Source organism: Zingiber officinale, chromosome 2B (genome assembly GCF_018446385.1).
Source record: "Zingiber officinale cultivar Zhangliang chromosome 2B, Zo_v1.1, whole genome shotgun sequence".
Taxonomy (NCBI): domain Eukaryota; kingdom Viridiplantae; phylum Streptophyta; class Magnoliopsida; order Zingiberales; family Zingiberaceae; genus Zingiber; species Zingiber officinale.
In genome coordinates this window covers 155,890,544-155,903,702 of record NC_055989.1, presented here as the reverse complement: position 1 = coordinate 155,903,702, position 13,159 = coordinate 155,890,544, and the positions used below count along the sequence as shown (strand labels likewise).

Below are 13,159 nucleotides of genomic sequence, written 5' to 3'. Positions count from 1 at the left end.
TTTTTACTTAGAAAATTTCTCAATACTCTTTAATATTCTACTTAGTAATTTTCTCTAAAAATTATCGTAAATTTTTGGTGATATAAAAAATAATTTTTCAAAGTTTTTCAAAATTTTTACCCTTAGAGTTTTTCATAGAACCCCATTTTTCATGTTATCAAAAGGGGAGAAGGAAAAGTATAAGTTTAGGGGGAGATAGACCAATTTTTTCTATCTTTTTTGCACTTTATTGCTATATTAGTTATTTTATTTTTTATGTATATTTACCCTAGTTTAACTTAGGTTGCTCACATCAAAAAAGGGAAGATTGTTGGAACCCCAAGGTTATTTTGATGTGACCAACAAGTTAAGTTAGGTCCTGTGATGTTTTAACCTTGTGTCTAAGTGTGCAGGAACTTAGGAGCACAGGGAGTCGAGCGGAAGACGCAGCAAGCGAGAAAGACGGCATGGGAGAGTGTGTCTGAGGGACGAGATGCTGCGGAAGAGTACACCGGCGGACGAGAAGGAAACATGCGGTGGTTCCAAGGGACGAGAAGCTGGAGCGGAAAACTGCTCGAGAAGCAAAAGACGCAGCTAACGAGAAGGTCGGCACGGGGTGTGACCGAGGGACGAAGAGCTGCGGATGAGTACGTTGGCAGATGAGAAGGAATCACGCGACGATTCTGAGGGACGAGAAGCCGGAGCAGATGTCTGCTTGAGAAGACCGGAAGTTGGGTTTGGGTGAGCCCTATTCCGGATGGCCGAGATCACCCAAGCGAGCGAAGCCGGAGCGGAAGACCCAGACCAAGGCGAGTTGAACCGGAGTAGAGGGTCTGGACTGAAAAAGTCAATAAGAGTTGACTTTGAGGGTCCGGGCGCCCGGAACCCTTCCAGGCGTCCGGGCCGAGATTTTATCTGGATTGCGGGCAAATCACGATCCGTGCGAAAGGGATAAAATTTTATTCCCTTCCAGCGCCTGGAAGCTTTCCATGCGCCCCGACCAAAGCTATAAATACAGTCTTGGTCCATAAGCTTTTCATCAATTCAGAAACGATGTATTCAACACTTGTGCGCTTTCTTGTTAGTTTAGTTTCTTTCTTTTTGCGCTTTCACTGCTGTAAGAGGCTTCTCCGCCTGAAGAAGATACTAGTGCAACAACTTTCTTGAATTAACAACTTTCCCGGTTGTAACCAAGTAAAATCCTTTTGCCTCTTCTTTTCTGTTTTATTTGCTTTCTTAATTTATGCAAGTGTTTATTTGAAAATAGTTATATTTTTAAATTTGGTAGGCTATTCAACCCCCTTCTAACCGACCCAACACGATCCAACAATATTTTTTAAAAAAAAAAAAAAGAATGAATGATCAAGCTATTTGGTGAAGCATCACTTGATTGCATAATTTATTTGTCTTTTAAAAAACATGAAATACTAATTCAGTTTACTTGCTATTAATCTTTTTTTATAAAAAATTAAAATTTAACCTTATTAATTTCCAACCATCAAACTTAATCGAAAGAAATCTGATTAGTTGAAATTTGCTCGGTTTCTTATCTTTTATTTTTGGCTAATTTCAGTCACTCAATTTTGAAACCAAACTATTTGATGAAATTAAGGATATTTTAACCTAGAAAATAGAAGAGGCTCGGTTTGTCTATTTTAGGAACTGAGGTGTTTCATTAAAGACATTTCTCAACATTAGTTTAATCAATTTTGGAACAAGAAGGGGCTTGATTTTAGACATTTTCCAAAATCAAGGATCGTAATTGAATAGCTGCTTAAGAGTATTAAGATGATAAACTATGCATGTATGAAAACTTACGTCCTAAAATTTATTGATTATCTACCATATAACATACAGAGGTCATCTTGTGACTACCAAACCATATATTATTGTGATAATCAATTGTGGCATTGTGTTGGATGACAATTAGGCATAACAGAAAATTGCAATTGATTACTCAGAGTCTTTTGAAAGCATAGTTATACCAAAATTATGAGGTCAAGATATAGTGATCTTTTCAATCATTATTCAGACTACTTTCAAACAAGTTGGCCGTCCCCAAAAAACCCAGAATTTGACATCTTCCAATCGACAAAAGGATTCCAGCAAAACATACTATGATATTAAAAGCAAATAGCAGAAGAAAATTTGCATTTCGCATAGATTTCTTTGATGATTCTACCAAAAGCTGAAATCATGACCAAGAACCATCAGCCTTGGTTGGTCAGTGAGAATGGCTAAATCTATTATCAGATATGTGTGTCCAGTCATGATTCATCAGCATATGTCCATCTACAAAATCGGCTCTATTCACCATTCAACATGACTATAGTTCACATTGTAGATTTCCAACCAAAATGATTGATTCAAGCAAAAGATCGGTTGATTGAGTCCATGAGGATGATTTCCTTCTTCCATTACCTACTCATCTTGCAAGCACAAACAAGCTTCATCTGATGAAAAACAACTTCATATTAACATTCTTTCCTCATCCATAATATTGTTTCCGTGACATAAACCAACCTTGAAAATGGATTATCAGAGCTGCAAAGCTAAGTCTGGCTGCTGAGAGTCCTTGAGAATGCAAGGAGAGTGCAGAACCGGAGATCCAGGAGGCTGGAAACTAATATTTAGATCTGGAGGGCACATATTCTTGCTATGCTTGTGTTCTGTTTGTGGAACCAGACCTTGTCGTGGACTCTGATTTTGAAATCCAGACCTATCATTTGCAACTAGCTGAGGGAAGATGACCAGTCCCTTGTCACGAACCTGAGGTTCCAAACCTACCACCTGGATAGGTTGCCTAAAAGCTTGAGACATGGAGATTGTAATGGAATCGTTGGAGATCCTGGGGGATGAATTTGGCGCTCTCCATGAGCCATAAGAAAATGTAGAAACAGATCCATTTGAAGTGTTGCAAGCATCTACCGTATGCTGTAGTGGTTTAGAGTGTGAGGAAGCTCTGGCAGCCATCCACATTTGTGCTGCGACATAATCTGGAACATTTGGTTTTTCTCTACCACTTGGTGGAACAACTGACGGGAATGTTTTGGGAGAATTTGAATTGCTTGAAATGTTTGGCTGGCTAAACATCTTGATTGGCAAGCCCATTAATCTTGAAGGATCATCAAGGCCATGATCATAACTGGCCAATGACAGAGGGTCATTGGCTACGACTCGTGTTTGATTTGGGGAAAGAAATCTCATGGTATTATCAAGACTATTGCAAGAACCAGCCGAGACTTTTCCACTACTGAATTGACCAACAGTGACTTTTTCATTAGATTTCCTGCTTGGTGCCATTGATGATTCCATTTGTTTTAGAGTTTCTGGCTGCACAGTTTTTCTGTCTGTTTGGTTAACAGTGGCAGGTGGTCTAGAAGGGACTACACTATCATAAACGTGAGAGCTCTGTAAAGCTTGATTCATCAATCTAGTATTTGAGGAACTTGACTGACATTCTCGAACTTGCTCTAAAGAAGCAGCACTAGTGCTAGTAAAATTAAATGTAACTTGTTTGTTCTTCTGCAATACAGCAGCATCTGTCCTTTGCCGGGGTACAGAGATAGTGTTGGGTGATTGTTTCTTTGTTCCATGAAGTCTAGGAAGATCATTTCCTTCCTTGACAGGATCAGAATCTCTGTTGTGAAAACTGGTTCGAAGCTGACTCTGTGTGTTATAATCATCTACTTCCTTTAAATCTCCATTTCCACTAGCTTTTCTACCAACTGTCGTTACTTTATCCTTCTTCAGAGGCATTTTAAACTGAACGGTTGTATTCTGATTAATCTGCTTTTGTTTCAACTTGGGACTGCACACAATAGGACTTAGAGGTGGTTCATATTCATCGACCCATCCATAGCCATACTTTACACCAGAAGGCAAAGCATTTGCAATCCTCTCTGACGCAATTTTCCAGGCAGAAGGACCAAGATTGCCTGCAAAACGGGCCAGGCTCCTTGCATACACGTATTCAGCATCAATTCCAACCTGATTAGGAAATCAAAATTATAAGATGCACATGAGATGTCAAACTTAAAACAAGAGTTTAAGTTTCCACATACAGCAATCAGCTGCCTTTGGTCTCCCTCAAAAACATCAAACACAGTGCTAGATTCTGCTATGCTTTCTTGGTCACAACTAATATTGTAAGTGGCACGCCTATTTTCATCTACATCAAGTGATCGCTTCCCAAGCTTAGATGGAGAGCCTTTCACTGGAAGAGCAAAAACAGAATAAATATGTATCTGAAAACCCCATAAAATACTTTATTTTTTTTGAGAAAATTGTTGGTCAAACTGTGAAAGAGCTGGACATAGTAGCTTGACGCTCCTACCTCTAAGGTCATCCGTCTTTTCTGATTTACTGTCACCCAGGGAAGAACTGCCATCAGCAAGACCATTGGAAGTGGTAGCAGGATCTGCACCACTAGCTTCTACTGTGCTTAAACCAGTACCAATGTCCCCTCCAGAAGCAAGAGTTGTGGCAGATGAAATATCAGAAACAAATGATTCTTGCACAACTCTTGGCAGGCACTTTTGCAGTGGTTTTTTCTCAATGGGATTTAGTCTGATCTTCTCTTCAGATTTTGAATCAGGTTTGATAAATTTGACCTCAGTTCGTAGCTTTTGTAATTCTTTTCTCCCAATTTCTTGCATGGCCCGTGCCTTTGCCAAGCAGATTTAAGGATTTTTAATACCAAACAGAAAAAAAATTACTTAAATTGAATTGCTTGAGAAATTATAAAGGGTCTCCTAATACCTGTCTAAAGTATACTGTGTCTGGTGCATTATACTGCATAGCATTACTGCAAATTAAGAAGACATCACCCTGCAATCAAGCTAATTTCATAAGGAAAAAAAAAAGTAAATTGCACAAGAATCACTTTCCAACAGTCCAAAGTGTGTGTGTGTGTGTGTGAGAGAGAGAGAGAGAGAGAGATGGCCCAGAAGTGTCTCTACGTTGTTGTGTGCCTTCCAGACAGCAATACAGAAAAGACAATTTCTCTAGCTTCATCAACAAGTTTTTTAAAGGCCCATGTTTTCATAACAGGAAACATATTTATCCAATCACTTAGCTCTCTATAAGGTTATTAATAACCATTTCATATATCAATGTCAGAAAGAGTTTTCTTTAGTCATTCTCTACTCCTTGAATCTCTATCGTTACTTGCCAATTTGACTCATCTTTGAATATAATATAATATCAATGTCATTTATTATCAATTATGGACATGCTCAGCTGCTTGCGAACCTTGCATGTCCATCTCAGCATTGTGATCTTTTACTCTGTATGTGTTCTTACCATAAAGCATGATTCATTGGTTAGTAGCAGTCTTATGAAATTATTCCTTCAGCTCAAAGGGGCTCATAGTGATCACGAAAATCCTCCAAGAGCTTTTTTCCCAGGTGCAAATAGAAAACAGCTATACATGTTGCAACTTTACACATATTCAAGAGTCCATGACACTAGTGAATGGGCAAATATAAGCAATAATTCCAAACTCAGAAGTGTCCAAGTGTATATTACTTAGGTTCTCTCCCGACCTTAGGAGTATTAATCTTCTATATGAGAACTACAGATTTAAACTTTAGAGGACTTTATATCAGTGTAAAGAACCTCAAAGTGCTTGTGCAAATTTACTTGGGATTTAAATGAGACATTGCAAATCCACACAGATACTATAGAACTTACGTTACTACTTGAGCAATTCACAAACTATTTTCTATTTAGACATATATCCAGATTCCAGATATGTTGAAAACCTAGTATCATTGCACAAGGATTACCTCAAATTGTTCAAGAGACCGATATGAATTCCTTGCCAATTTCTTCTGAACAGTCCCAAAGTCCATTGGGTGCTCAATCACATCAAAGTAATCAGGAAGCTGAAGCAGAATAAGCATGACAGTAAATTGTAAGGAAGTCAACCAGTTGCTTTCTTCTATCATTATGTCACATAATATAAAACAGTAATGAACCTCTTCGATATCCACTGGCTCCGCAAAGACTCCATAAGTATCCTTTCTGCCACACCAAAAACATTTTAAGTCAAAACAAACACATAGCTCAGCTATGTTAGAGAAAACTTCAATGTCACATAGGAAAATACTTCTGAATCTTATCAAGAATGGCCTCCAACAACTTCCTGTTGGGCAAAGGTGTTCCTGCAGGCTGTGAACTTGTAGACACCCCTGAATAATAAATTCACAACATTAACTGAAAAGATAATAACTTCCTGAAATGAAAAAACAATGAAGAGACGTGCAGAATCTAACCAGAAACAGGCCCCGTGGATCTCCGAATGAGATTTTTCTCCCTCACCTGCAAGAATAAATGGACTAAGAAATTTTTAATCTTAAAATATTGAATTTTCCTTAAAAAAAATACTCGCATCCTCAATTCTCACGAGAGGATCCCAATGCAAGATCCTACTATCACTAATTTGGAAAGACAATGAATTAGAGTGAAAACGCAGATACTTGCGAGAAGCAACTAGAAAAGTGCATTATACCTCTCGGGGAGCAGATCCAATGGAACGAACACCCGCATCAATTCGCTCAAAGTGGCGCTTTTTCAGCGGCTTGACTGGCTCCTCCTTTTCGCCCTCATCCTCAGCGTCGTCATCCACGTAAGAAGACGAAGTAGCTGAAGACGAAGACGGCGACTCTCGCGCTGAGGGAGCAACCCTTCGGGGCTTCCTCTCCTCCTCCTCGAGCTCCACCCGTCTGTCAGTGGTTGGGGAAGAAGGAGGCAGCTTGAGGATGAGCTTCAGCTGCCGCCTCTTTCTTTTCCGCTCCAGATCCTCCTCCTCCTCCTCCTCCACTTCCACTTCCTCCTCCTCATCCAAGTAGTCGTCGAAATCAGCGAATCCATCGCGAAGGGGGCGTCGCCGTCGCTGGCGTAGCGTCCGGCGAGGAGCCTCAGGGGCACTCGAGGGGGAAGTAGGCGAGCGATGACGGTGTACGCCATCCCGCATCTTCCTCGGCCGGCCCCTCTTCCTCACCGCCGCCACCGTCGTCATCGCAGGTCGCTCTTTTCTTTTGCTTCTTTTACTTTTCTCTGTTTCAAGTCGTCTACGACTGGTGTCATCGCACAGCAATATCCAACCGATACTCGAAATCATACCCGATCCAGTACTCTCTTTGAATTATCGGGAAGACACTCGAAGGATCTAACGGAAAGAAAGGTACTTTTATGGGTTTCATGTTCACGAGTGCGAAAGTAATTTAGTAAGTATTGGTTTCATTATTGAAGTGGTGATGATGGTAATAATAACTTTATTAATATAAAAGTAAATGCACCAGAAGGTTAACCAGATTTTATCGAAATAAAGAGAGAGAGAAAAAATCAAATTCGAAAAAATTTATAAGAAAATTCAAATAAATTTAAATAACTTCTTAATAAAAGAAATGTTTTCATTATGCAAACCCATCAACCTCCCAACAATTTTGATGCTGCATTTATTACACTTTCTAAAATGCCACACTGATTATGATGATTCAGGGTAAGGGAACACTAAATGCTTGGAAAACATGGGCAGAAGTAAGCTGACATTAGAAAACAGCTACTGTTGAAAGGAGAAAGGAGAAGGTTTGGAAAAAGGAAGGCTTTGCATTCCTCTATCCTTTTCTCATATTTTCCTCCACCTACCTTGATGTCTAGTTTTAATTTATGATCTGAAAGTATTTTAGAGTTTAACTTAAACAAAAAATGAGAATGTAAGAGAAAATATGTCTTTTTGAGTGTGATATTGAAACCTTGCCAAAAGAAAAACTGAAGAAAAGTTATTGAGGCTGAGGAGGGTGGAGTGAATAGGGCAATGTGTCTAATGTTTGTTGCGACTTGGGCCACCCTCTCCTCTCTTTCATTCATGGCGAGGAAAGAGAAGTTTCCATTTTTGGGGAGAATTCACTGCTAATGGCCAAGAATTTCTCTAAACTTCTTCCTCTCTTCTCCAACTTTCTATTTTCCTTATTTTGTTTCGAGTTTCCTAATTCACAACGTAGAATGTAGATAAAAGAATATCTGCAAAAAGAAAGAGGAAAAACGATTAGACTTGACAAAGATTTAAAGTCCAGAAATTGCATATAATCTTAATTAAGTAAGACATGTATATGTACGTGCAGATTAAGCTTTCCAAATAGTTAATCAGGTATCTAATGTTCGAATCCTAGCTGCGATGTACTGTAGTGATTTACCTTCAATGATGTGATAAATTTAAGAAAGTTGTCTGTTAATTTTTGTATATTAAATTTATCACCTTAAGATTAATTGGTTTGAATAACTAGATATCTGAATTACTTTTATATATATAAATATATGGTTACTTACCAAAGTCTTTCTCAAGAGATGAGACCAAGCATATACAGCCACTTAAGTGTCATTGGATGCATGCAGTTAAAGGGCGGAAAGCTATGCTACAATAAGGTACTGTTTCTACCATTCATTCTTAACTAGTAACAAAAAAAAAACAAAAACAACAGTTCAGTACCCATGGAAACAATGATATCTGTTAATTAAATCCTTACTCTATTACCACAATAAAACAAGTATATGAAAGTAAACAAGATTATGGTCTTCGTAAAGGAAATTAAATTATGCTCAAAAGCGTGGGGAAATCATGTCATATTAGATCATCTAGTGAGAAGTCTCCTATTTAAAGCTGATTGAAGACAGACTTTTAAGGGTATATCATTTTCCAGAGAACTCTCTAGTGAATGAGTGTTAAAAGTTGTGGAAACATTGCATGAATGTACTTGTCCTTAATCCCCTTCCTGTCTGTGTACTTCATTCTGTGGTGTGTAAGAAGATCAAATGTATGGGGAGAATTGTTCATCAAAGTTCCAGCATCAGCGTATCTAGAAAAAAGTTAGCTGCCCTTTAGTTCATTAAATCAATTACAACTACAAATGGAACTCAATGCTAAATGAAAGAACATAAATATACATATTTATTTTTTTTATTTACTTATTTATTTCATTTTCTACAGTTCGGCACGCAAAGCTGCACACGAATGGTAGGCTATCAAAATTCAAAAAAATAGTGGCCGCATGCAGATAGTAGCGAGCGTGTGAGACAGACAATGGAAGCTCCATGCGTTCAAGCTGCCAGCAGGCATCCAATTCAAACTGGTGCAAGTTGACTTGAAAATCAAATTGCAAACCATTTTGACAAGTTCATTTCTAAATCAGCTTGACGATTATTCTCTGCCAACCAAACCCAAACCCATACATGAATAGTTAGTTACCTATGTGCATGCAATAAGAAAGGACTAAAAACCAAGTAGCAATTAAGGGCATGGTAGGAAATAGTGTCCGTACAACTTGGCCACAAGTAGCACAGGGAGAACCACAACTGCCACATCCTCCATAATGCAGTGGAACAAGATTCTTCATGCCCCACTAGCTAGACTCGTACATCGTCACTTAGTTCACCACAAAACCATCTTCCATCTCGGAAGAGAGAGTGGTCGAGTTCCGGGGTTTGGAGATTGGGGAACCATCTCTCCACGCGACAGAGGTGAGTCGAAAGAGAGTCAGAGTAATGGAATCGAGTCAGACGTTGCATGGTGAGCAAACTCAAACCGCCATGCCGCATGATATTTTCATAAGCAAGCCAATGATCCAACAATGAAGATGTGGTCAAACTAAAACAAATCTGTTTCTCTCTGTGATCAAGTGAGATAGAGAGGATATGAAGAATATCACTTCATATCAAACTTTTTTACTTCCTTGAATCAATATGCAGCATTTGTAATTAACATAAGAGAACAGCCATCAAATTAAAGTTCCAATCAAAAACAGTAGTACTGATATCAGTCTCAATTGAAGCTGTCAAAAAAGAATGCCTGGCCTCTTGATTGTGAAGAAGATGCCCCTTACCTTCATATCCCCCAGATTTCAAATATTCCAATAATTTTCTCGTTAAACACAGTCGTTTCAGATACATCCTGCATGCACAGTATATATATATATATATATATATATATATATATATATATATATATATAATTTTAATTAATTATTGATTTTCTCGGTACAAATTAATTATGCTTCACGAGGAGTTGTTTAATGGCTAATTAATTCGTTTATTTATGTAATTTACTTAATCACTTTATAGTGGAACGCGACAGATCCAAATCCAGTGAGAATCTAATCAGGATATAGTGGGTGGTGACTGGACCCGCGACCCATATTCGCTGACACTGTGGCCCCCACTTCACAGCCCCATTTTTTAAAATAAAAAGCAAAATCATGCAGCCTAAAATATTTGTTTAGACAATAAAAAAAAATATTAGATTTATTATTTTTTACCGCATTATGAACTTAATTTTTTCTTTTAATTATTTAAATAAAATTGTTGCATCGGTGTGATGAGTGTAGTCAACAAACTGTTGGTTGCTGTCACCATCTTTATAGCAGCCAATAATTGTCGGCCTTTGTTGTCTAGTTCTTGTCAAGAACCTTCTTTTTCTCTGCCTTCCTCCCACTCCCACTCTCCTCTCCTCTCCTCTCTTCTCCGTGCCCTAACTTTCCTCCCCCTCTTCTCTCTCATCTTCGCAATCTGTTCTACGCTTGTGCGACCTGCAGATGATGATGGTGGCCGGCGAAAAGCTTCCGACGGACTCCAATGTGAAGGCACCCGCCGGTGCCGTGCGGTGCCCGCGGTGCGACTCCGGCAACACCAAGTTCTGCTACTACAACAACTACAGCCTCTCGCAGCCGCGCCACTTCTGCAGGGCCTGCAAGCGCTACTGGACCCGCGGCGGCGCTCTCCGCAACGTCCCCGTCGGAGGCCGATGCCACCGCCGCAAGAACAAGCGCACCGCCGCTGCCGCCACAAAAAAATCCCCCTTTCTGCCTCTGCCTTCCTCCCCCAGCTCCCGTCTTCCTCCCCTGCGTCATCAGGACCCTAATAACTCCTCCGTCTTCGCCGGACCCCATACCCTAGATGCCCCTTCTTTGCCATTCATCGACGCCGGAGGCGGTTTTAATCTACCGCCTTTGCCTCCGTCGGCGGCGAACTTGGGCGACGGAGCATGTTTGCCTCCCCCATCGCTACTATTCTGCGGTATGAAGGAGGACTACCATGACGCCGTGTTTCCGTTCGACGAAATGCCATCGAGAGACATGAACATTGTCTTCGCGAAGGAATTGACAGCAGAAGCTCAGAGCAACAACGACGTTAACAATGATTGGCAGATGATCTCTCCACAAGAGAATTTAGCTACAATTTTCTGCGACACTGCTGCCTTGGCCGGCGGTTGGCCGGAGAGCTGCTGATCTGAACTATAGTACTCCTTAACTTTACCCATCCTTGATTTGCCTCCTAATTGTTCATAATATAGTGGTAAGCTTAACTAAACTACATATGCATAGTTAATTAAGATGTTAATCGGGTGTTTGTTGGATCTGAGAGATCTTCTCTGTCGCAAGTTTCTGAATGAGCCCCATGTATTTTTACTCATCGTGGCTCCATCAAGAAGACTCTTTTGCTCTTAGAGGAAGATCAGAATCCACTGCCTATATATAATATATAATATATAATATATAATTTGGGAAATAATAAACGTGTATAATAGTATAGTTTGGAGTGGATTAATATATTGATGTTCATGTATTAATTCTCAATTTCTACCTTGGATTGTGGTTAGAGTTAGTTAAGAGATCATCATCATCATCATCAAGCAAGTTGCCTTTCTTTGATTTCTATTTTGTAAGAGAGGAGCATATAATAAGCTTCTCATGGCTTTGGTTCAGTGTGGATTTACTTTTTTGGTTTGTAAGAGATTGTAGCTGAGCTGATCTCTACTCATTGTCTCTTTCGTACAATATAATTATATATATTGAAAATTAATGATCAGTATCATATATACTTGCATTTGTTTTTGTTTCTTCCGATGATAATGTTCAGAATTGCAGTGCATTAATTGATGAGTGTGCAATAGTACTACGGCTACTGCCAAAGCTAGAGAAGTGACTTCATGGTTATAACTATACAACAACAACAACAAGCTTTCATGAATCATGATTATAACTATGTCAGTATATATTTGAATCGAACATACATATGCTTGCATTGAGAATGCAAGCGTCGACAGAATGTGTATCAACCTTTTCTCATGTTTTTGTCTAGTCGAATGGTTTAATGGATGCTTTAACTCTTTAGCAGGTAAAGAATAGAAAAAGCAGCAAAACTCCAGCTTTTTCTGTATGTAAGTTAGCACTTAGAGTTTACTTTTACTTCTTTTTTTTTTTTTTTAAATTTGTGTATGTGTGTATTGCTAGCTAGCTAGCTGCTACCTATTTCTTTTTGACCATTCCTCTTTCCTTTAACTAGCAAGCATAGGGAAAGCATTTGGATGCCAAGCTGAATCCTAAAAGTCCAATAGCTAGATGTGTTATATCCTTTCTAATTAATATAATTATAGAAGCAAATTAATTATAGGTTCAGATTGCACTATCAAGGTGAAATATCTGTTAACAAAATAGATTAAACTTTAAGGTGTTAATTGAGATCCTGTCATTTATCAAGGTGAAATTTTTTAATAATAATTTTCAAAATATTAACTTTTTAAAAATTAATCCAAGGCATGAATTTTAAAATGTTATAGATTCAGATGTGTAATGTAAATATTATTATAAAAACAAAGTATTAATATGATCTGATGTTCAAGAAATTTTAAATAAACAGCATAAATTAATTTCATAGGAAAAAATCTATAAATGTTCATCATTTTAAAAGAAATTAAGAATAAAATTTTTTATGATAATGTAATAAAAACAATTATTTTAATCAATATGAAATTCGAAAGCAAATTATATAAAAACAAGGTTTGAAAAATTAATGTCCGACCATCAAAATTTGAAACCACGATATTTATATGTTAATCAATTTTAAACTTTGCTAGAATATAAATTTTTTTGATAAAATAATAGCTTAAAATGTGTGGTTTTTAAATTATTCTAGTTTTAAGTCACTTGCAAATCAATGGACACTTCTCCTAATTTTTTTTAAATATTTTTATGATTAATTATTATGTTGTTATATTAAAATTGTAAAAAGATACTTTTACCAATAAATGGTCATATAAGAAATTTTGATCGATAGCATGACGAAATTGACTGATTCTTTTGGTAATTACCATATAATAATTTATAAAAAGGGACGACATTTA

General features: G+C 38.1%; 1 protein-coding gene across 2 annotated transcripts; it reads right to left on the bottom strand.

Moving 5' to 3' along the window:
- Positions 1-2,079: 2,079 nt before the first annotated feature.
- Positions 2,080-7,060, bottom strand: LOC122048029. 2 transcript variants are annotated; one of them, XM_042609634.1, is made up of 9 exons: positions 6,494-7,059; positions 6,258-6,303; positions 6,092-6,173; positions 5,961-6,006; positions 5,769-5,867; positions 4,741-4,809; positions 4,316-4,646; positions 4,044-4,195; positions 2,080-3,969 (listed from the first exon to the last, which is right to left on the bottom strand). In XM_042609634.1, the coding sequence occupies exons 1-9, from the start codon at positions 7,001-7,003 to the stop codon at positions 2,518-2,520; spliced, it is 2,787 nt and encodes a 928-aa protein (XP_042465568.1). In that variant the 5' UTR covers positions 7,004-7,059; the 3' UTR covers positions 2,080-2,517. The 2 variants fall into 2 exon arrangements, with proteins under 2 accessions (XP_042465568.1, XP_042465567.1); XM_042609633.1 differs by having other exon boundaries at positions 5,769-6,006; positions 6,494-7,060.
- Between the last annotated feature and the right edge of the window lie 6,099 nt (positions 7,061-13,159).

Excerpts from the sequence above, each read along its gene's own strand:
- LOC122048029 (XM_042609633.1), bottom strand. The coding sequence starts at position 7,003 with ATGACGACGGTGGCGGCGGTGAGGAAGAGGGGCCGGCCGAGGAAGATG. Across the intron at positions 6,007-6,091 it reads ATTCTTGATAAGATTCAGAA|AAAGGATACTTATGGAGTCT; the intron begins GTATTTTCCTAT and ends TTGGTGTGGCAG. Across the intron at positions 4,647-4,740 it reads ACACAGTATACTTTAGACAG|GCACGGGCCATGCAAGAAAT; the intron begins GTATTAGGAGAC and ends TGCTTGGCAAAG.